Below are 23008 nucleotides of genomic sequence, written 5' to 3'. Positions count from 1 at the left end.
GGCATTGCACTTCATCCCGGAACACTGGTTTCCTCTTACAGGCTGGGTACCTGACAAAATCTTGACAGTGATTGCAGTTTTCTTTCACTAGTTAAATAAAACCACGTGTAATACAGCAGAGATGCTGTACGTGTTACATCTTATGAAAAGCCAGCTTGCTTGGGGTTTTTTTCTGCATCATAATAAGGGAAATTCTGCTGAAAGAGGTAAGTAGTAAAACCTGAAGAGAAATTTCTCTCTTGAGGGCATCACAAATATCTTTTGGTGGTGTTCTAGTGCTGCATATTAGAGAATTCAATGTTTTTTAAAGCAAAGCACGGTGTTCATCTTGAGAATAAAACTCATAGCCCCCAAGTGAAACTCCCTTTTTAGCAGTACATTTGCCTTTGAAAGTGAAAACCTGCTCTGCAGCTTTTTCTGTAAAGTGAAACAGGCTCTTTTGCTGGGAATTGGCAGTAAAACAGTTGTTTTGGAGAGCGAAACTTGCAAGTAGGAGAACTGTGAAGTAGCAGAGGTTGTTTCAGCGATTCTGACATGTGCTGCTGTGCTTGGGAGTTGCCTTCACTGGGATGCCCAGGGCTGCTTGAACAATTCAGTTTTCTCTCTTCTTTTTTTTTTTCTTAAACCAATATTACCCATGATATCCGTGAAGTCATTTACGCATCATAAGTCGTTTATCAAAAAGTCATGTTTGCTTGTGGCAGAAGAGCTATAACAGAGTAGAAGGAATTGGGGAAGTGCAATGCAGTTAGCCTTTAAAAACAAAGGGAATGCCCAAACCGGCTAATCTGATTGTTAAGCTGGTTAGCCCTCTCGAAGGCAGAATAGCTGTTTTTCATCGCTGCTTAGCTTGGCTTTGAGACCAGGTTACTGCGTGGGGTTATCCTCCTTTACTCTGTAGGTGAGCGCTGTGCCACGAGTAGGGTGCTCCCACAAGGAGCACATGGGCAAAATGTGCAAAAAAAAAAAAAAAAAAAAAGCGGCTTCAGAATGGACTTCTCATCTGCCACAAAACCTGTAGGTGACGCTTGATCCAGTGGCGGTTTGGAGAAATGGAAGAGATCCACTGAGGCTGTAGTCACAACTTAAGAGCAGTGCTTGCGTGGGTGATTCTGCCAGCACTTACCACTTGCAGTTGGGAGGCTGGGTTTTGACAGTTGCGTTACGTGCGTGGCGCAGGCTGTGACTGAGGTCTTGGCTGGGGAGGAGGGGAGGATTGATTTCCTTTCCTGCCTGAGAGGATTTATCTCGCTGATCAGTCTTTAAAAAGCCTATTCAGCCCATCTACCTTTTCAAACCCTGCTGTTAAAACAGTGGTGACTGTGAAGTTTCTTCAGCCTCTTAGTAAAAGGGGAGGTCGTTGGGCGCATTTAAGAGTCCCTCTCTAAAATGTGAAGTCAATTTTTTGTTCGCAGCAAAAGGGAAGCATGTAGAGCTGTTCCTAGGGCAGATTGGTGTGTGTATGCTGTCACATGTCCCAATACACTGCTGTGCCAAGGAGGGGCAGATCAGCATGCACAAAATAGCCACATAAAGCCTCCCTTTGCAGTGGCAGGGGTGAAACTGGAGGCTTTATGTAGGTCAGCTGATGGATAAATGTTTCCTTTTGACAGGATGGGAAGCTCAGAATCCAGGAAGAAAATGCTAAACTGAAACAGCCACTAAGAGAGGAGAACAGTGTCCTGCCACACAAGTACGGAAGAAAAGAAATCATGTTTTTGCCTTCTTTTTTTCTAAGTCCTGCTTCCCTTGTCTAACACCTGCTGCTGCTGGGAGGTTTCCATAGCACAACTTCCCTTTCTAAGAAAGATTTTCAACCTCCTGCCCTTGATTGAGGTCTCCCTGCTGCTTTTTCGTGTGTCTCGAAGAAGGAGGTTCCACTGCCTGTCACCAGCGTCTCTGGATCTGAAAAGCTCTGTCTCTCTCCCATTTCCCTTTGAATTTATTTCTGTATAAATCTGCTGTTCACTGATTTTTGTCACGTAATTAACCTTCGTAAACCAAATGCTGCAGAGATCTGGACCTTTGGTACTCGTGTCTGAAGAAGATACCTTTGTTGGTGAGGGAAAGGAGAAGGGTTGGTGGATCCATGGCATTTGTAGCTGATGAACAATGGCTTCTAGGCAAGAACAGAAGCTGCTGGGGAAAGAAAACTTTCAGGAAGATGGTTGTATAAAAATGTAGTTCAGGGAGCATGTTTCTAAGCTGAATATTACAGAGGAGGATTCTTGTTGCAGGGTTGTTTAGTATTTGGAAGCTAAGTTTCAGATCTGGTTTTACATGTGAAAAGGTGCTTTAAAATGTCACGGGAAACAGCTCTGTAATGAGGACTTTGGTTGGAGACCATTTGAAGTATTCTGAACGTCAATGAAAAAACACCATGCTCTGACACAGTGCACTGAATGCCAAGTTAATCAGAAAAGTATTGCCTTAAAAATAGCATAGACTCAATTCAAATCTGTTTTATCAGATATTAAAAAACTTCCAGGCCTTTTTACCCCCTTTCACCTTGAGTGTTTAAGCAATATGAGCGTCAGGCTGCTGATTTATCTGGAAAGCCTCAAAATGTGTTACCGCGGCCTGTTTGCGGGATCAGTTGTAGGGGATCAGCTGTTCTGCAGTAATAAGTTCAAAGCCAGTTTTAAACTGCATTTGTACCATCTAAGCAGCCTTTTCAATGTTCATGCTCCCTTTCCTCTGCTCTTCTGAAGGCATCTTGCAAGTTTTTCTCCTGTTCCCCTGGGCCAGGAGCGCTGTACGTCTGCAGCACCAGTCACACGGTGCCTGTTGGCTTCGCTGCTTGACAGAGCCTCTGCACGCCTCGCCTCTTGTGCAGGCAGGCTTGGAGCGTGGTTTTGAAGAGGCAAGCCCAAAAATCTGTCTGGGTAGGGTTTTAAAAACAGGATGAAGGAATTTTTTGATAGTCCAGATCTTTTTCTTAAATGATGTGGTGACTGAAGCACCAGCTCCAAGTGACGGTGTCCTTCTCTTGTAGGTTACTGAGCAGCACGCAGGAGGAGCAGGTGAGTGATTCTTTCTTTTGCGTTGAAATACTGAAGGGCAGGGGGTATGGAGGGAGCTCCTGGGTTGCTGCAGCATATTCCCTGCCCACATATCCTGATGTTTGTCCTTCGGGTTTTGCCTTGGTGAGGATTTGGCTGTAGAATCAGTAGCTGCAATCATTCCCTAATGGGGAAACCGCTGCTTATCTGATTAGAAAGGCTTTTCGTTGGCAGCGCTGCACCTCCGTGAGTTCATTTTGCCTCTTCAGCACAACCGTGTTGGGTTTTTAAACTAATATTATCCCCTTTTACTGTTGCTTTGCCCTGTGCTTTTCCTGGGTTGGTGGTCTGGAAAGAACAATGAAAGCATGATGTAATTTGCTGTCTGTGAAAACGGCGGTGTTTAACCTCCTTGGTCTGGGCTGCACTTTTGCCAGTTGCTCTGTAGGCTGGAGGGAGGGGGGTGTTTTGGTCCGTTGCTTTGGTGTTTTCATGTATCTCAAATTGACCCAAATCCAGCCTTTCTCCCTTGAGTGCCTGGCAAAGCCGGGACAGACCCCTGGCTGTGAAGGGGATGCTGCAACACTCGCTTTGTGCGCTGTCTGCTGAGAATTTCTGCATCCGCCAGCTCTTCTTCACAGTGAAAAAGATGTTTAGTTCCCGCGTTGTTGCTGGGACGGCAGCCTTGATCTCAGCCTGAAAATTGAGCTGCGTGGTCCTTCGTTCAGGCAGCCGTGCCGTGCTTCCCTGTCTGCCCTGCACCGTAGCCAGTGCAACAACTGCAGATCATCCTGCAAGTGCACGGTGGTTCTGCGTGGCTGCGGGGTGTGCTGTGAATAGAGAGGGGTTTAAAAACACAAGGACATGAAATCTTTCGCCCTTTTGTAAGAATGCGGATTAGCTGCAGAGCTCTAATGGAGGTGCTGTGTAAAGCAGAACGCCTTGGTTTTTACTTGGGGTTTAGGAACAGCTGTCAGGACCTGAAAATGCCGAGATCTGCCAGCTCTGCCAGGAAGAAAGCAGCCGGAGCAAAAAAAAGGTAACTCTGAGGACTTGTATTGCCATCTGTCATCTGATGAATGTGCGTTTCCTCTGATTTTCATTTTCAAATAGCACAGATTTCCTATGGGTGACTTGGGACAATGACAGTGGTCACTCAAGGGGTCCCCCGCTCTCCTCTGTGTTCAGCAGTTTGGTTTTCCTTCCCCTTAGTGGCTTCTTCCCTTTTTAGCTAAGTGGGTTTTTTTCTGGAGTCGATCAGAAGTGAGACTAGGAGGTGTTAGTGTTTGTTGTTTCTCCACTTGAGCCACCTTACCTTTTTCTTTTATTTTTTTTGTGGCTAAGCCCTTCTGGCTTTCCTCACTGCTTTACAGTCTGAATCTAGAGGGATTACAAGAGTTATCAGCAAGGGTGCTCAGCGGGAGTGCTGCCTTTATCCAGGTGCTCTCCTCCACCGGCGCTGAGGAGCAGTTTGCAAGGAGGCAAGCCAGGGTGCTGACAGAGCTGCTGTCAGTGCAGCCCGTGTCCTGGTCACACTGCTGCAAGTAGTTTGGGGGGTGGCGCTGGAAGGCAGCGCTGGATTGTGTTTGCAGTTCTGCCTGGCACGGACGCAGCTCTGGCCTCGTGGTTTTTGCCAGGGTGAAGAGCTGCTCCCAGGCCAGCCTGCTCTGCAGCACCTGCGCAGACGGCGTTCCTTGATGTGGTCGGAAGCCAGCCCTCTCCTCCCTGGCGCTGCAGTGCCGTGATGCTTAGAGCAGTCAGTGAGGGGGGGCCCCTGATTGCTCCCCCACCCCCCCAGTCACACCATGAACCTCTCCTGTTACACACGTGGGAACTGTAGGATTTTTAATCTTTCCTATTCCCTTGTGTTTATCTTGAGAAAACGCATTGAGTTCAAAGCAAACGCTAACAGCTTGATGTCAGACTTCGACACATTTCCAAATGCACGTGCAAATGTAAATACGCGTATCAGACAAGATTTATTCTGGTGTATTTATATGACTATAAAATATACAGCACCTCTTGTGACTAAGTGCTCTAGTAGACCTCATCAATTAAAACTTGAATGGTTTGCTGTTGGTAACTCTGACCTGCTTTACCATGAGCCTTCACCTACTCTGATTGGGCCTAAGGAGCTTTGCTGCAAACTGGTCCTGAGCACAGGAGCGAACGCAGGGGCTTCGGAGGGGACAGGGTGGAGTTTTGGCATGTTTCTCTCTAGCTCAGCAGAGGATTTGGGTTGACTGAATGTTAATGAGAGAAAACACAGGATGTTAGCGAGAGAAAACGTTAAGTTTCTGCGTGTTGCTTGTGTCTTGAACATCTCTGTCCTCTTTCTGCATTACAGAATATCTGCAAGAACTGCGGTGGCACCTTCTGTGAAGCCTGTTCAGTGAATGAGCTGCCCCTCCCGTCTAGCATTAACCCCGAGCGCGTCTGCAATCCCTGTCACAAGCGGCTCATCCAGCAGTATTCCAGCAGTCCCTTGTAGGGGACAGGCTGCAGAGAGACGTGACAAAACACGATGACGTTGGTTTCTGGGGTTGTTCAGGGGGAATGTGAAGACGCGACGCTCACCTGCATTCTTTGGAGGGCGGAGGGGAAGCAGCTTCGTGGCGTTCACAGTCTCTTGTGACTAAACAACAGCCTGAGCCTTCCCTGTCCAGCAACCTGCCTGCTCCCAGACCTCAGCCAGTGCTGGGGAGAACCGCCTGGGGAATGTCATGTGGAGCAGCCCCAGGGTGCGCCCGAGCAGCCTCGGGGCGCAGCGAGAGCAGAGAGCCCCTGCCCCCCAAAAGAGAGCTCTGTGTGTGTGTGTGTGTGTGCACCTGTGTCTGTGCCTGCGAGTCGGGCAATGCTCGTGTTCAGGCGTGTGCTGTGGAAGTGCTGCTGCTAAGCCAAGGCTCACTGAACGCAGAAGAGGAGCGGGTTTGATCCTCATGTCTGGCTGCACTTGGAATTTCGCCTTTCCCGTTGCCTTTGACAATCTGGCTCAACTGTGCTCCATCAGTGCCAGGGGTAAGGAGGCCAGGTAAGATGCCCATAAACACTTTCTAGCTTCATTTCTTTGGCACAGCCCTCTGGCCAAGGGCTTGCCATGCAAATCAGTATGGAAAAATCATACAAAGCTGTGAAAGTTCTCCTTCTGTATTTTAGGGGGTGGGGGGTGTAGGTGTTTTTGAGGTGTGCATGATGCGAGAACTAGGACCTGCACTGATCTGGCACGGAAGTGCCTTATGGCATCTCTGACCTTCCTCTCGGAGACCCTCACTGTGACTTCATGATTACACAAGGGTGGCCAGAGCTGAGGGTGCAGCTGTACCTTCTGCTCTTGGTGCGGCACCTGGAAGGATTGGATCCCCAAGTATTTAGATACCCAGTTGTCATCATGACACCAAAGGTTTAGAGCCACTTTGATCTGCCTCTTCCCCCGTGTGCATGTGAAAAAGTCATAAAACAGGTGTTTCACTTTTATTAGCTCAGAATGAAGGGGAGATGAAATCGGAGTGTTTCTCACCTGGTAGAAATTCTAATTTGAAACACAGTTTAAAGAGGTTTCGGACTTTGTGCTACATCATTCTTTGTTGCTATTACCTCAAGGAATTTTATGTCGCTCCAAAAAGCGGTGGTGGTTCCTCACGAAGCACCTAGCATGTCAAAGTTGTGTTTGGTCCGTCTTATACTGGAAGCCTACTTCAGTCTTGAAGACCACAGAATGTTCTGTAGCCCATAGAAAACAGATGTATTTACATGTGACAAATGCATTTGGTTTTGTACAGATTTGATTAGGGGTTAGTGGTTTCATGCCCCGGAGGGGATTTTCTGTTCGTTAGACTGTCTGGAACCGCATTAAAAACCGTGTCAGAGCTGAGCTTATTTACGTGGTTGGTGCTAGTTTGTACCAGGAATTATTTTTCTAGTTCCCTGTAGGCATTGGTGTGTTCAGCCACCCAAGTTCTCCAACCCCCCTTGGTACCCTTCAGAGCCAGAGCACTTCGCAGGGGGAGCAACTTTAAGTAGTTTTTCTGTGGTTTGTTTGTTGGGTTTTTTCCCCCTTGTGGTAGTGACATTTCCTTGCTGCTATCCCTTAAAGTAGATTAGTGGCTGTAAACAGTGTTGAAGTACAAGCCTAGAATTCAAGTGTGGGCACACTGCTTTGACGGGGTGAGACACCAGAGATGAACAGAGAAGACACAGAATTTAGTGGAAATCTTTTTGTGTACGTACTGTACACAGCTACGGGATTTCAGGTTCCTCCATCCAAGCCCAGCGTGACTCATGCGCCAAGGAGCAAGTGAGACCCAAGCAACTTCCATGTTAGAGGAGTAAACTGGAAACTGGGCCCTTACTGGAAAGGATTTTAACACTGGCACACCCAGCATTTTGCAGCTCTGAAGCGACAGCTTGTGACCTGTATCCAGCTTCCAGCTGTCCCAGCAGGAACAGCTGCTGCTCTGCTTGCTCCGAGTGAGGGCTGGGACTGTTGCTGGTGTGCAGAGCAGGACGGCTCTCAGCAGCTCCTCTGAAATCATGTGAGATTGTCACAAATGAGCAGGGAACTGGCAGAAAACCCTTCAGAATACAGGTCTGGCGACTACAGTGGCATCTGGCAAGGTCAGAGTGAGACTGCGCTCGCTGCCAGCTGTGTCGGTGCTCGCCTCTTTCCTGGCATCTCAGACTCCAGCAAATAGCTCTGCCTCCAAGTACTGGATGTTTTACGCTTGTAATGCTGCAATGTTCAAGGCACATTTGTTCAGGTACCACTCGTAATGCTGGAGCGTAGGCTGACACCTGAATGTTTGGACTAGGGGGAGTGGAGGGCTGTTTTTCTGCTGTTAATTTTGTTCCACACAATAATAAAAACTTGAACATCTGTATCCCATGTCTATCCCGAGTGGTCTGTTCATCCCTGATGGAGAGAAGCGCGGCAGGAGTGATGAGCTGTTGGCTACACTACACAGCCCCTCTGCTGACTTCTGCATATGACGACCTTAAATCACTCTAGTTTTGTTAATTGCAAAGACTGTTTTTTTAATTAATGATCTGTACATAGTTATGCAGCTGGAGGCTAGAACTGCTCCCTCCTGCAGCGTCTGCCATTCCTCCTTTACCGCTGCTTCTACTTTTGCAACAACCTTTCCACAGTATGTCAATGCAATTTATTACATGCTTTTACACAACACTGAACTAGGTTTTATACAGGTTATCCTTGTTACTGAGCAGCGGCGGTTGTACTTGATCTTTACGCTTGTACCCACGGAATGTGTTCGCTTTGGCCTAGAAAAGAGGAAAAAGACAAATGACTACCTCACTGCAGCCTACTGCTTTCCTTTCTTCCCTGCATTTTATTCCAAATTGTCTCCCATAATAAAACAGCAGAATTTGGCCATACTAAAAGACCTCAGAAAAAAAGGTAAGATGATACAAACAGCTACAAGATGTTTTCGTGGGGGGCTGCAGGATGTGTGCACGGCGTGGGGGGTGGTTAATTCCACCGGGGCCAGTGACTGTGGGTGGCCATCCCCGCACGAGGCGGCAGGGAGGCTGGGTGGGCTGTGGGGCACTGGGGGTGCCTGTCCTCCCTGCGGCACCTGTGGGGACCAGGCCCCTGCGGGAGCGGCAACCATCACCCCGCAACACTCCCAAGGGAATTCATGGAAGTATAACAAGTTGGTCTGGGCCTTCTGTAAAGGTCACAGGAAATGTCTTCCAGGTACAAACATTCTGCCCCACAGTGCAGACCTGGGAAACCATCCTGCAGCAGGGAGGGCTGGCTGGTGTTTTCAGATGCTGTTTCAGCAGCAACACCAGCCCTGCCACACTGTGCCCGCCTCTGCAGCAGGGCCACCTCCCTCCTGCCTACACCCACGTTTTTCTCTTGTAAACTGCCAGGAGAGAGAAGACAGTTTCTGTGCAACAAAAAAAGAAAAAACTGTCCCACTATAGGACAGCTGCCCCCCCACCCCAAGGTTAGCGCCATGAAAAACATGGTTTCCAATGTTTGCATTGAAAACAGGCTGCCTACTGTGCTTAGGTACCCTACCGGGCCACTTCTGAAAGGGGATGAATTAAAAAAGGGAGAAACAACTCCAACAATGTTACTTGTCAAACTCCATTGCCTGTAACTGTAAGTAACATTCCCCCTGCCCCCAGCCTAAAGACCAATTGCTGTTAATCCACAGCTCTGGGAAATGCTTAGCCACATTTCCTCTTCTGTGCCAGGGAATACAACCTCATCAGACCTTTAATCAATCACACTTAGCAGAGTTTTAAAGGAAGAAAGGAAAGCAAAAAAGAAAGCTGTCACGCACACTGCAGCAGGCCTCAGCTGTGAAAGAGCAAGCTACAGCGTAGCTGGGCAGCATCGGAGCACAGCAGAACCTCTGCCAGCTGGGGCTGTAACCTCGGCATGGAGCCGCTGCCCCATCACCACAGGCCTTGCTACCCTGTGGAATCTGGATTTGCAGGCTGGAGGGTCCAGGCTCGATGCCTGACCTCAGGTTAGCTGTGATGATCCCCTTCAGCCACTCTTAATTTTAGCCTTTAAGGTCGCTGAAATCCAAAGTGTCAGACATAGTAAGCCTGAGGCACACGCTACTAAAATAGGAACAAGATCAACAAAGTAATAAAGACGCACTTACCAAATCTGAGCTCGTGCCACTGTCACTAGCAGTCTTCCTTTGCCTCTGGATGTTTATTCAGGAATAATTCAATGGCACTGCACTCTGGGGAACAATTTGAGAGAGGTAGTCTATGTTTAGTGATCTGTATGTGTTCCATTTTCTTTTTTTCTTCTTTTTATTTTCTTTTTCTTTTTTGCAAAGCCAATGTCACCTTATAGGGTAATTTGGAAATCTATGTTTAATGTGATCCTTTCGCACAGAGCATTAACAGTAGCTTGACATGCTGTGCCAAACCACCTGAGGATCTGTGGTTTTACTTACGCAGCTGTGACCCCTCCTTAGCCATGGCAGCAGCTGCATCCTCATGGCTCTCAAAATGCACATCTGCTTTTCCTGTGGCATCTCCACTGGAGTTGTATTCAACCATGATCCTCGTGGGCTTCAGTGGAGCAAAGAACTGAAAAGGAGGAAAACAAACAAGAGAGTTTGGCAAGAAACAACCAACACGACAGTAACGCACCCTATTAACCAAGAAACTTGTTTTTACTCATAAAGCCTGTCCAACTATGGGGGAGTCAGAGCTCTTGAGTAGCAGAAGGTCCCCCTTCTCTGCCTGGGTGAAGTGAGGCCCACCCAAGTCACCTGTCCCACTGTGCGCAGCCTCCCACCCTGTGTAAGCCCCTGGTAATTCCTGACAGGAACAGACATCCTCACACAGTACATGTGTTCTGTACATATCAAAGTCATCAAATGCAGGTACATTTGTTCTGTGATGCTCTATGCTATTAAAATGAAGTAAAATTTTATTTAAAAGATTCTGAAACACATTTTTGTACATTCAGCTGTGAAATCTAGCCAGGCTTATAAATGGCTGCACAATTTGAAGCAACAGATACTAAGACAGCCCAGCAAGCTTTAACTGATTCTTATTTACAGCAGCAACTATATCACTGCTGTGCCCAGGAGGCCACAGCTACCCAGGGCAGCCTGTAGCCCACAGCAAGCTCAAGTTTCTCAAGCACCAAGGACTAGCACAGACACAGATAAATTAAACATTGGAAGTCACTTAATCTGTAACAATTAACCAAGGGTTTGAATTGGTAATGACAGCCAGATTTCATTCATGGTTTTACTGTTACTCACGTTCACTATGTCCTGGGCACTAGCTTGGGTAGGAAAGCCCCTCATGTGGACAAAGTGCAGCGGTGATGAGATATTCCCAGCTTCTGCAACATGCCCAGAGCTTTCCGTTCCTTCCCTGCACATTTCTGTGGAATACAGGAAAAAACATCATTAATGCTTGCAATTATCACCTCCCCCATGTGAAAGCCGTAGACACGCGGGGTCATGCTCACAGCAGACAATCAGGGTAAAATGAAGGGGCCTTAAAGAACATGCCTGACAGGGAGGGACTCACTATTTTCTTTTTCAGCATCAGATCTTCCCATGTCGCTCAATCCTCTTTCTTCAGAAACGGACTCATGTTCTTTTACTCTGGGGTAGGTCACCGTCTGCCTGTCGTAAGGCACATGCCTCTGCATTTGATGCTTTCTACTGACATACACTTCTATGTATCTAGAATTCAAAGGAAAAGATTACATGGCACATCTTGCACCTCCACAAAGAACTCAAGGGTTTGAGACGGTACCTTGAGGACATTCTCCTGTCTCTGGTCTGCTCAGGTACTGGGTGGGTGGGGTGTGAGAGCCATGGTTCAGCAAGCCATGGTTCTGAAGAATGAATTCATTTAACTGCATGCTTATGCTTACGGAAGGCATTTTCAACTTGCACTGACAAACCCACATACTGGGAGACAGATTACCAGTCTGCTCTGGACAACATCTTTAGTTTACAGCCTTATACAAAGTTCTTGCAGAAATAATACCAATCACCCACAAGCCAAAATTCTGGTTTGTCACAGAAATACAGGTGTCCTTCCCCTAACAAATGATTCCTCTCCTTTGGAGCAGCGCTGTATGTAAGGCTGTTTTCCCCTCACTGCACATCTGCAGCTTGCACTTTCCAATTTCTACAAACCCCAAATTTAAAAAAACTAACCAAAAACCACACACCCAAGCCCAAAACAGATTACTGAAACAGCCAGACCTAGAAGATGCACAGGGACATATTAAATACTTCGGTGCAGCTGTAAGATTTTATGTATGGCTATGAAAGTGATGGGATAAAACGTAACAGGGGCATGTGTGAAAGTCAAGGGCGTAATACACCGATATTTAATGCAACATTAAGGGGCTCTAGCAAGATCCCATTTACAGCACAGAAAGAAAAAAACTACCACAAACCCTTATTTACAGGTTTAGTCAAAGCATAAAATTATGCTGCCTTGTTTCTTGCTACCTGCCCCAGAGCACCTTAACTCAGAGCTGTCTGTGCTCATCTTTCAGAGCTCGCAGCAGTACCAGCCGGGCCTCGCACAAATTTAACTAGCAATGTTAAATCAGGCCATTTCCACAGCACTGAAGGAGTAACGGGATGAAGAGAATATGGGCATCCAAGTGAGGAGGCTTTCCTCCCTTCCTGAAGAGAGCAGCCAGAGTAAGGAAAGTAACGCCACGAACAGGCTGAGAGCTTACAGCTCGGCCCCCGTGAGCCCCAGCTCAGTACTGTGCACAGCTTAAGGCCATTTGTGGAAAAACTGACAGCCCAGGAAGAGTGCATGAGAGCAAGGTGACAGCAGTTTTGGAAACCACTCCATTTCTTGGCTAATCACACAGAACTAGGTGTATAAACTTGGGCAGGTGAGTCAGATCAGCTGTTGTTGCATCATGAGAAAGGAAAAATTAATGGCAGGCTGAGAATTAATCTCTACTGGAGGGCAGGGAAGTATGTTAGTTAATTCAATTATTGGGCACACCTACAGAGCTGCTGTTTTCTTTTAATATTGGCCGGGAAGGGGGGAACAACAAGCCCAAGGAACTGCAGACCAGGAACAGGAAAAAAAGAACAACAAAAAAATGAAGTATGTATGGGAGAACTGATGAGGTCTGGAGAAGTCTTTTGTTATCAGATTTCTGGAAGAGACCTTGGTGGATTATTAAGGAAAAATGAAAAAGCTCAACAGGGTAAAATCAATAGTTTGTTTTCTTTTTTCCCTGACTGTAGCTCTGAGGTTTTTAGAAGATGTGATGCTTAGGGATATGGTTTAGTGGGGGACTTGGCAGCATTTATGTTAATGACTGGACTCTTATCACCCTAAAGGTCTTCTCCAACCTAAATGATTCTGTGATTCTGGGGAGAAAGTGGTTACGTTTCTGCTTGAGAAAAGAGAGGCTCTTGTGAGAGTGGCACAGGGCTCTGTGCTCTAGAAGAAAATTTAGCAACATGGATTCCTGAGGGAAGAGGACAGCCCAGGTGGATGTGGTCGCCAAAGACAAAGGTGATTGTACGGTGTCGGCCAGCAGTCAATGTGGGGAACAGATTCAAGCCAGAAGTGAGTGTCAGCTGTGCTGTGTGCAGGGTAATCTCCAAGTGGAGACACCAACTCTGCCTGGCCCTGGGCAGAAGGGAAGGGTGAGGGTTGCCAAAACTGCAGAAAAGCACCAAGAAACATGGGGGAAACTTGGTTGGGTCAATGTCTGTGGGAGGTGCAGGATCTCCATGCACCTGTGATTGGGCAGGCAGTGTCTATCTAGTGTTCCCTGCCCCAAATGCTATCACTCCCTTTTTGTTAGGATAACACTGGCTTTCAGGATTACTTAAAAAGAACTGAGACTTTTTCTGAGAGGCTCCAAATTCCCCCAAGTTGTGATCGCTGAAGGCATCTCTGCAGCGCACAGAAGCCTGCAAAAGGCTTTTCTTTTCTCCAGTTCTGCCAGGGTTCTAAAGAAAGCATCACCCGAAGACCTAACACCTGGGTTACACAGTATTTCAGAGGGCGCTGCTAAAAAAATGTTTTAAGGTGCAGCATGACAGTCTGACCCCAGTATGAGAAAGACTTAGCTATGATTTCCACTGAAATTTGAATCTGAAGTCTTGAGTTCTAGGTTTTAAGGGTAAAAAGGCAGAAGCTTCCTTAATAATAATGCAAGTACGGTATAGCCCAAGATCAGCTGATTCACCTGGTCAGAAGCAAGCTGTAAGTCACACACCACACTTTGTACTACATTCCTCTAACCTCCTGAGCCCCTGTGAAGTACATACCTACTTCCCATATATTCCCTGTGTCGTAACAGGGCTTTAGCTGCCATTTCAGGAGTGGCGAACTGCACAAAAGCTTCTCCTGATTTTCTTTCTCCCCGGTAGATGAAAGCTATGTCAGTTATCTTCAAACCTATGGAAGGGTGGGGAGAAAAAGGCATTCATGTTTTCAGGAACTTGCACTATAGCTCAGAGACATCTTTTTTCCTTACTCTTCTGATTTTTGACAACTGGGCAGTTAAATAGTTCTGAAACAACTGCTCATGCTGGCCTACAAATCTTTTTTGTTTTAAACTTCAATTGATTTGCTTTGTTTCAGTTAGTTTTCAACAGAAGGCTTAACTGCCAATAATGAATTGACTTGAGGCTTCTAGTAACTATAAAAATAATAAGTGAATCCACGTTCTAGACAACAAGGAGATCCACAGCACAAATGTTCTTGAAATTTTTGCATGTTATTACAGTAGTTTTTCCCACTTGTTTAAAACCAAGGTCAAATTCACTGAACTTCAGCTTTTGTGCTGTATCCTATCTTCTCGGGGAGCCTGTAATCTGGTTAATAGCTGTATCTGACATGATACAAAGTGCACACTGTGCTGGGCTACTACATTTTTTTTTTTTGCATGCCTCTTTGCACCTTGTTACTTTCTCAAAGGGTCTCCCCAGGCTCCTGAAAACATGGAAATACTCCACAAGCTGCTCTAGTCATTTAATTGTGATAATTCTGCTACTAGATGCCTTCAAACATACTGAACTACTGGTTATCAATTGAAAAATCTGCTATCAGTGGCCTTGTCTTTTGGCACAATGGTGGTTATTATGAGCCTCAGCGCTGCAGGGCTCTGTGTGCAGGCCTACCTGGTGTGGAAGAAGTTGCAGGGAAGAACTGGTTTTGGTTTCATCTACAACATAAAACTTTACCTAAGGAAACATCAATTTATTTTGCAAAACCTAGGTGGTTTCTTTCTTAATGAATGCACGCAGGAACCACCCGATTACTCTAGCACTGAGTATGGGAGGTAAGTGTGCACACACCCACTGTGCAACACCTGCTCAGCTGAGAACTGGCGCAATTAACTTTCACAACCATGAACAAGCCAGTGATAAACAAAAAAAATCTGCTTTTAATACTTTTAAGTAGCATATGTAATCTGTCATGATTATACAGCTGAGAATACGCATGCTGCATTCACTTGTACTGTAACTATCGTACAGGCATTTTTGCCTCTCTTAACTCCACCAAATCATGCACTGGTAGCAATCCAATTGCAGATAATGGGATCTAGGTTTCTCTCTGTCCTGGTTTTGGCTGGGATAGTTCATTTTCTTCTTGGAAAGACTACTCTATTTCCTTCTGCTAGCCCCCTAGAAAAGTGCTGCAAGTACCGATCCTAGGTTAGACCTGCAGAAAGTCAAAGGTGCAAGAAAACACTGCAGGCAAAGGCTTGTTCAGAAAGCCTCAGATACTTCTGCCTACAGGGGGACAGCAACTCCTTATACTGTTTAAGGTGTTCAAGGCTCAATGTGCTTTTGCTTTTCTTGCTTGAAGGACAACAGCCTATCTAAGCATCAATATGGAGAAATAACTCTCGTAACTGAAGAGCACAGACTAGGTTGAGTTACCTGCAAAAAAATCTGCAATATCGTCCTCAGTGGAGCTGAAGGGAAGGCCTCTGAGCAATACAACTCCATCATTTATGGCTTGTGACTCATCCCGCAGACTTTGTAGCAAGCCCTCTACATCACTATCATGTACTTCAAAGACTGCAAGGAACACAGGCACAAAACTTATTTTCCCTCATGGTACTTGGAAGGCGGCACTCTGCAGGCATTCTTCAATGGCAGCTCCCTTCCCTCCCTCCCCCCATAGTATTTCTTCACCCACCCCAAACTCTTATGGTCATGTAATGACACCCCTCATGGTGTAAGCCACTTAGCTTTTCCTGTCCAGCCTAGGAAAATTTGGCTTTATGGTGCCTTGTTGGCCAATTTAATTTGCTGCTCTGTTCCACACCCTGAATCTCTGTGCTGCCCCCATCACACCAGCCCGCTTTATTATTCAAGCAGGTTTTATTCACTTCTGAGTTTTCTTCCAAAGGACTTCTGCTGTTTCAAACCCACCTTTCACATAGCGCGGGCCCATATACCTCAGGTGCTTTTCCAAGGCTCTCTGGACATCTGCTTTTGACTCCAGCTCAATTAAGGCATCTCCCCTGCGTCTCCCATCCCTGTTTAAGAGGAAGTGTATGCCGTTCTCACCATTTCGAATCCTACAGCCTAGAAATCAAGGAACACACAATACAGAAACATACGCAACTACATCAAACATGGGAGTCCTCTGAATGCAGATGAAACCTGAATATTCTGCATAGAGTGATTCCCCCTCAGCACTGCAAAACACTGTCTTGAAACAAAGGACTGGAAATTCCTATTTCTACCCTTCATACTAATACATGATGCTTAACACACAATGCTTATTGCAGACAAGAAACCGATCATCCCTTACCTTCCGCAGCTGTATAAATGGATAATATATATTGTCATATTGTTGGTAAACTTACTTGTTTCTGAGTTATCTCCAATCAAGAACAAATACTACAGCCTTTCAGTCTTTACAGCTATACTCTGCGTGCTCTATGTTCCTTTCCCCTAGGACTTCAAACTGATGTAATTTAGTTTAGCAGGTTATTAAACCATTCAAAAACTTGGATCTGACCTCTGGAAGAATGCAGCGTGATATTACAGTATGGAGGGGTCAGCCTTGCAAAGGTATGCACAGGCCTACTAATTAGGATCAGAAAGTGACACTGAAGTTTAAACTAGTGAACCACTCCAGTTTGTTTAAAAGAGGGGGGCTGGAGATAAAGCCAGCCATAATGGTCTTTAAATGAGCTACTATGAACTGGATTGCCTTTTCTGTGGAGATGCTCACTAACAAGGGAAAGGCTTGTTCAGCTGAATATAAAAAGCCATAAGGATGAGTTTCTAGTCATTGTCCAGCAGTCTGGAAGTTATCATTCGGTTTATATGTGGGAACGGTGAATAAACCTCATCTTTCTCTAGTTAACCATCTTTTAAGTTTGGTTCTGTTAACTAATCATTCACTACTGGGTTCAATAACACCACCCCGAACAGTTAACACAGAAAATTAACTCCCATACTATCAAAAAAGGTAAGCACGTCTTCTTCAGTGCAGGAGAAAGGGAATCCTTGTGCCCTGATGAGATAGACGCTGTCATTATCTTCCTTGGGTGACTCTGGCTCTCCGTCGGAGAGGTGACCTTCACGGGACGGTGAATCTGTAACCTGTCATTAAAAAGAAACAGGGACAAACCCCCCCGTGAGCACGCGGAGGCGCAGCACTGCGGGCAGGGTCCCGGGGCTGGCGCACGGCGGGCAGGGCAAGGGCAGGGCCCCGCCGCCCCGCTGACAGACCCCGGCCCAGCGAGGCGAGGGGGGCTGTCCCCGCGGCGGCGGGGGCCGCGCAGCGATGGCGCCCCCCGGCTCGGTCCCGGCCAGCGGGGTTCCCTCGGCGTCCCCCGGCCGCGCGCCGCCGCCATTTTAGGCCGCGTCCCCGCAGGCCCCTACCTGGCTGTAGCTGCGGACGGCGGCGCAGAGCGGGGCGGGAGCCCGCGGCGCGCCCAGCCCCGGCCCGGGGGCGGCGGCGGTGAGCGGGCGGCGGGCGGCCGGCAGGCGCGGGCAGGGCGGCCGGCGGCCGAGCAGCAGCAGGGCGGGCAGCCCGCGGCGCGCCGCGGCGGCGGCCATGGGCGACGAACGGGGGCTCCGCCTCCCTTCACAGGAGGCGTCGCCGGAGCGTGGCGCCCCCGCCGCGGCAGCGCCCCCTGCGCGCCCCGCTCCCCGCCGCGCCCCCCGCCGTGCAGACTCACCGCTCCGTGCGGGCCGCGGCCGCTGCCTGCCGGCTCGGCGGGGCGCGGGCCCGGGCGCGGGAGGTGGCGAGGCGCTGCCCGCAGCGAGGGGGGGCGCGGGTCTCACTGCCGGCCCGCCGGGCCCAGCGGGGGCCCTTCAGCCTCTGCAGGGGGAAGCCAAACGCCTGTTAGAGCTGCCGCGCTCCCACAGCGATGAGTCGCGACACGGTATTAACTGGCTTATGCTCCGTTAGACTTTCTGTCACCGCTAACGGGCTTACATTTTTTTATCAAACAAAACAGGAAGGAATACCCCCCCACCCCCACCGCACCCTCAGTATATTTGCAAAGTAAAGTTTTACGTCAGACTTAAGCATGACAACCTTTTTGCACCCCTTCCCTGTTCTAAGAGACCTGATTTTCTCCCCCTTGCTCTGTTCTGAGCTTGATAGCCTTATACATCAGAGGCAATACTGGCTGAACCTGTCTGGGAGGAACATACACACCTTTCCCATGATCTGGAAAAACAGCCCTGCTGTCATTGCTGCATCCAAGAGGGATGAGGGGGAAATAGCCAGCACCAGCTTCTTGTAAGTGCACACATGGGGAAGGCAGGTTATGCAGAACCCAAAAGAAAACTTTTTAGGATGAAACAAAACAAGAAAGAAGAGAAAAGACAAGCCAAACCCCCCAACCCAACAGTGGAGGAGGCCATGGGAGACTGTGGAAGCTCAGACCCAGGGTAGGCAGGCAGGTATCTGAGTGGTTGCTCCGTAGAAGGATGAGCCAGGCTGTCCGGGCGTGTGGACCCCAGCATCGGGAAGATGGTGACAGCCATGACAGGGAAGATTATCGCCCTCTGTCCGGCATCCTGTAGTTCTAGTCTTGGGATCACCAGGTAAGAGTTGCAATCTCAAGCCATTGCAAACTATCACCCAAGATAGGATCTTGGGATTTTCAACAAAAGTCTTTCAGCTTGTAGTACTGCCAACCCATTAATTTCTCAGAAACCTTGAGTGTTCCTTATCACCATTTTGGAAATGTTAACAAGCTGTTTTATGTTTTCTCATTGCTGGCTTTTACTTTTATAAACTATTCCCTGTAACAAACTTTCATGACAGACTGTTGCCTTGATAATAACACAGTCTCTTGACAACAGCACTCTCAACTCTTTTCAGTTTTCAAGGTAAATCACGTATTGCACACATTTTCAAAGGAATGTTAACCTCAGTGCTGAAGTGGTTCACATTCCAGTTTTTCATAGTCTACATGTCAGGTTTCTCTTCAAAACCTTCTTTAAGTAAGCACGGAAATTTTATAGGAGCAAAAAATTAAGATAACTACAGGAATTCATCTTGAACACTTACCTTTATCTGGATTGGGTTTTGTGCTTGAAGTTTAATTGAATAAGCAGATCCCTGAATGTTACGGACCAAGGGAATGCTATGTGTGTTCCTCTCTTGTGAACCAAGCAGGGTGTGAGGAAGGGTGTCTTTAAGAGATGCACGTCTTCCACTCATTTTTCCTTCAATATATTTGCTACCTAAGTACAGTGAAAAATATCCCACTGATTGTCTTGTAGCTTGTCAGTGTGTGCGAGTTACCTTTAGAGGGCACCGTTTTGTTGGGCATCTGTTGGCACTGAAGTTTTCCAGGAATCCCAGAGCTTCCTTAGCAACCGTGACGGATCAAAGCTTCCACACCTACGGTCAGAGGAAAAAAAATAAATCATCCTAGGACAACAGAATTTGCATTTATTCACTCGACAGAACTGGTGTTGAATGAAGTCTGCTTATGAGAGGAAATCTGTTACTGTAAGTAAAACCAAAAAAAACCCCTGGAGATGTCCCTCCATACTGCTGTTGACAAAGAAGTTAGATTTACTTTGGAAGATGCCTTTTTCAATACCTAACGTTAAACAGGTTAATTGTTAAGAATAATGAATACCAGCTATTCTTTAGTTTGACCAGAGGAAAAAGAAAAATCTTCTGAGTTGATACTAAAACACATGCTTATCTTATATTGGGAAACATCACTTTGTATAATCTGTCATCAAGAAAAATTGACCTTTTGTTGTGACATTTTCTAAAATTATTAATTTAGCTTTAAATTACTCGAGCAGTAGGGCTTCTACCATTTTCTGTGAAAGATGAGCCTGTCATACAATCGCTGATTTGTAACTCTCTCAGCATTCAGCAGGAGATTGTGTCCTTAACCTGAACGAGCCCACCAACTCTGGAAAACAGAAAGGAAAGCATAGCGTACATGGAGAGATTTAAGTTACATGAACCTCACTGCAGACATTGTCCACACCGTAAACGCTGTTGAGATTTGTGGAGCAGGTCCTACACAAATAATTTATTTCTGACACGTTATTACTGAAGTGTATGAACATTGTAGCAGGAATGACACATATCCAAGCGCCACAGGAGCCCTGAAGGCAACAGAGGGCCAAATTTATTATGCTTTCTACAGTCCAGTGGTAACAGGGCTGCTGAGTTGTATCATCCCAGCTCCAGAATTACGGTGACGCTTAGGACCACTGCATAATAACCTCATAGTTCCTGTAATTTCTTCATGTGTTGCATTTTTTTGTAGCAAGTAATTACAAGTACGTACCATGATATTTATACTTAAATGTTTCCCTTGTTCACAAATCAAATCCCTTACCTTAATGCACAAACAAGTATCCAATTAAAAATCTCATGGATGCTATCGGTTTAATCTAGAATGTGGGGAGAATGTTTAAAAGCTTAGTATTTACTTACTGTATTATTTACATTTCGAGGCAAAATTTTGTTTCCTTTTTTCTATTCGCAATAACATGCCTATTAAGTTTTGTGATCTTAATTTCTGAACTCTTTTCAGCTGGAATGTTCCGTGTTTACCAAGCTGTGCTGCCAAAGCTGAAAACTTCAGTTCAGGACCAAAGCACTCTGTCAGCTTGAGGGCCCTTTCAGAGTAATTCTTTAAGCTCCACAGTATAATGGATAAACCAAAATGACAGACGTGAGGCCACGGGAGCATTCACTGTGCCTTTCCTGGAGCAACTGAGCGGTTCGACTCTTACGTAAGACTGCAGCATGCTGCCAGTCCCTTGTATTGGCAGCGTCTGAAGTGAGCACTTCATGTGACCCTTAGCCATCCCGCACAGACCGATATTAATGTGAGACATAAAATGTACACATTACGTAACCATTTCTCCTGACAGCCACCCAAGCCAAGTATTTCCTACTGACTGCTGCAGCAACAGACATTTAATTTTAACTTGCCACTAAAATAAAACACTCTGTGGGTAGAAGGAAGCGTATGGGTGGGAACAGGGAATGGAGGTTGTTCCTGTCCCAGCATGAATTGCCAGAAAGATCAGCAATATTTTTTTTGAGCTTGGTTTATGTGGCCAGCTTAGCCTGACAGCATCTGTTAAAAAGTGCCCAGAGACCCATTTTGTGCCTGCTTTTACTAATACAGCCAAAAGAAAAATTGCAAACGTCATGAAATGCTTTTTAATTACGCCTTTGCTGCCCAGTAAAAGACTTGATTTAAAAAGTGTCCTAAAAAGGGTAGTGTAATTTTAATTTACTCAGAAATGCACTGACCTAGCATTCTGACTTGCTCTGAAGGACAGAGCCAGAAAAGCAGAAAATGCAGTTTCAGCATTTAAAAACACTAGAGCAGCAGACAACTGTCAATGTTGCCACATAAGGTGTTATAGCTGAAACCCCTTATGTGCCGTACAGGAACTTAACACTGTGCGGGATTGTGGCATGTTTCGATGTACTGAATTTGCCTGATAACGAATCTGGAAGTCAATGGGTTTTCCTCTGGCCTACCTGCAGTACTGTGAGCTTTGTAGGGCTGCCAGGCTCGCAGAATCCCTTTGGGCAGGAGGGAATTAGTCTCTGGGGGTCCTGCTGCCTGTCCTGTTCCCTCTTGGAAATCCAGCTGGCTCCTTATTGAGCTACATGGAGGCAGATTTTCACGTGAAATTACATCCTGGGATTGTAATTTCTGCCATAAAGAGGTGGCAGTTGGATGCGGCTAAGTCTACAGTGGAATGTGCAGTCATTGTTTGATATGAATATAATATTTCAGTTTGAAGCATTCTGGCTGCTGCTGTCTTTGTTTCCCCTAGAACATATAAACTGACTGGGACAAACCCCGAAATTAAGAGCCTTATTCCTGTTTGGGAATGGGAGGTAAGGATTCCCAGAGCACAGTCCCCAGACCCCAAAACCAGAGCCTGCAGCTGTCATCTGGTGTGGAATGAGCTGCCGGGCATCTTTTGCAACGCACTGTGCACCCTCAGTATCTTGCCAGGAAAGCGCATGCTGTGGGGTTGTTGCTGCTGGCAAAGATGCGCTTGTGCTTATTTGAAAACGTATGCTGAAATGATACTCCACTGTGCTGTACATTATAATTCCACAAATGGGAGGACGTGCCATTTTTAACAACACTTGTGTAAGGTGAGGCGGTTCAGGGCAGAGGTCAGGTGAAGGATCTGCCAAGGGTTTGTAAGAAAACTCTATTTTTTTCCCCCTCAGTAGTTTGCAGCTGCCTGTATCTTCACTTCTGAGGTGTGTGTGTCTGTCCTTAGCTGACTGCTCACCTGAAACAGCCAAGTTAAAAACTGCTCACAAATCAAACATTTGTGTTGAAATATTAGAAGCCATTTTGACACGTTTCTTTTAAAAAGGTTCAGACTGTTTAGTGAGGAGGGCAGAAATGCCGGTTAAGATCTCCCTTCTTGTTTTTGACTGTGGTGGTCATCTGTGGGTTGAGTACCTGAACTCCTTGGTCATGCACCCTGAAGAATGAGGATAGATCGCCTAAGAAGCCTGGATGGCATAAATTATGAAATCATCACGCATTTTGAGTCCCTGGCATGACACGCTGAAGCGAAGCCAGTTGCTCCCCGTTCCTGTACCTTGCGGGCTTGCTCCGCAGCAGGCGGTTTGGGGTAGAAGAGGGATGAAGGCTGGTGGGCCGTGCTATCGCTCAGGAGCTTTTCATGGTTCTCCTGCAACGTTTAGTAGGTAATCACAGGGATTTCAGTGCCAGGACCACCTAAAGCCTGTCATATGTGTTATGCCCGCGCCCAGAGAGTATCGCCCAGTGAGAGCTGGGCTGCCGCGGCCTGGAGCTGTGCGGAGGTTTGCCCGAGGATGGCCGGTGCGGGCCATGCCTGCTCTCCCGTCCCTTTGGGTCACCTGGGGCGGGGGAAACGCTCCAGGGAGCCCTGGGGCAGGGGCTGCAGCTGGGGGTGTCTGGGGGGAAAGGCGCTGCCTGACAGGATGGGGGTACCCGAAGGGCAAGGGGGTGCCCGCTTCCAGGGAAGACGAGGGTGCCTGAGGGGAGA

The 23008-nt window shown here is 47.0% G+C and overlaps 2 protein-coding genes and 1 long non-coding RNA gene across 10 annotated transcripts in view; 2 read left to right on the top strand and 1 right to left on the bottom strand.

Moving 5' to 3' along the window:
• RUFY3 (RUN and FYVE domain containing 3) overlaps nt 1-7879 on the top strand; it is a 57826-nt gene extending 49947 nt beyond the window's left edge. For 6 of the 8 annotated variants that reach the window (XM_056354556.1, XM_056354572.1, XM_056354564.1 and 3 more), the window contains 4 exons: nt 1614-1693; nt 2996-3023; nt 3967-4041; nt 5350-7879. In XM_056354556.1, the coding sequence (XP_056210531.1) occupies nt 1614-1693; nt 2996-3023; nt 3967-4041; nt 5350-5493 (327 nt within the window). In that variant the 3' untranslated portion in view covers nt 5494-7879. Of the gene's footprint in view, nt 1-1613; nt 1694-2995; nt 3024-3966; nt 4042-5349 lie in introns of those variants that run through there. The other 2 variants (XR_008824361.1, XR_008824365.1) reach the window with 2 other exon arrangements.
• A 259-nt stretch (nt 7880-8138) lies between these two features.
• Nucleotides 8139-17563, bottom strand: GRSF1 (G-rich RNA sequence binding factor 1). Its single transcript, XM_056354654.1, has 10 exons — nt 17372-17563; nt 16945-17089; nt 15905-16060; nt 15407-15547; nt 13787-13916; nt 11043-11200; nt 10769-10893; nt 9947-10082; nt 9644-9727; nt 8139-8279 (listed from the first exon to the last, which is right to left on the bottom strand). Exons 1-9 carry the CDS (start codon nt 17546-17548, stop codon nt 9669-9671), a joined length of 1227 nt encoding a protein of 408 aa, XP_056210629.1. The 5' UTR covers nt 17549-17563; the 3' UTR covers nt 8139-8279; nt 9644-9668.
• Nucleotides 17564-17696: 133 nt separating this feature from the next.
• LOC130156304 (uncharacterized) lies at nt 17697-21750 on the top strand. The gene is made up of 2 exons (XR_008824375.1): nt 17697-19463; nt 20518-21750. It is a non-coding gene; the product is annotated as an uncharacterized LOC130156304 (long non-coding RNA).
• The last annotated feature ends 1258 nt before the right edge of the window (nt 21751-23008 follow it).

The sequence above is a fragment of the Falco biarmicus genome, chromosome 1 (genome assembly GCF_023638135.1).
Source record: "Falco biarmicus isolate bFalBia1 chromosome 1, bFalBia1.pri, whole genome shotgun sequence".
NCBI classification, from domain to species: domain Eukaryota; kingdom Metazoa; phylum Chordata; class Aves; order Falconiformes; family Falconidae; genus Falco; species Falco biarmicus.
Note: the sequence above shows the minus strand (reverse complement) of the source record. Positions and strands in the feature narration are given on the sequence as shown.

What these genes read in the sequence shown, in the direction of transcription:
- GRSF1 (XM_056354654.1), bottom strand. Translation starts at nt 17,548, where the DNA reads ATGGCCGCCGCCGCGGCGCGCCGCGGGCTGCCCGCCCTGCTGCTGCTC. An exon ending in AGGGAATATATGGGAAGTAG is followed by an intron (nt 11,201 to 13,786) that starts GTATGTACTTCA and finishes TTTGAATTCTAG; the next exon opens with ATACATAGAAGTGTATGTCA. An exon ending in TGATGCTGAAAAAGAAAATA is followed by an intron (nt 10,894 to 11,042) that starts GTGAGTCCCTCC and finishes TGTATTCCACAG; the next exon opens with AAATGTGCAGGGAAGGAACG.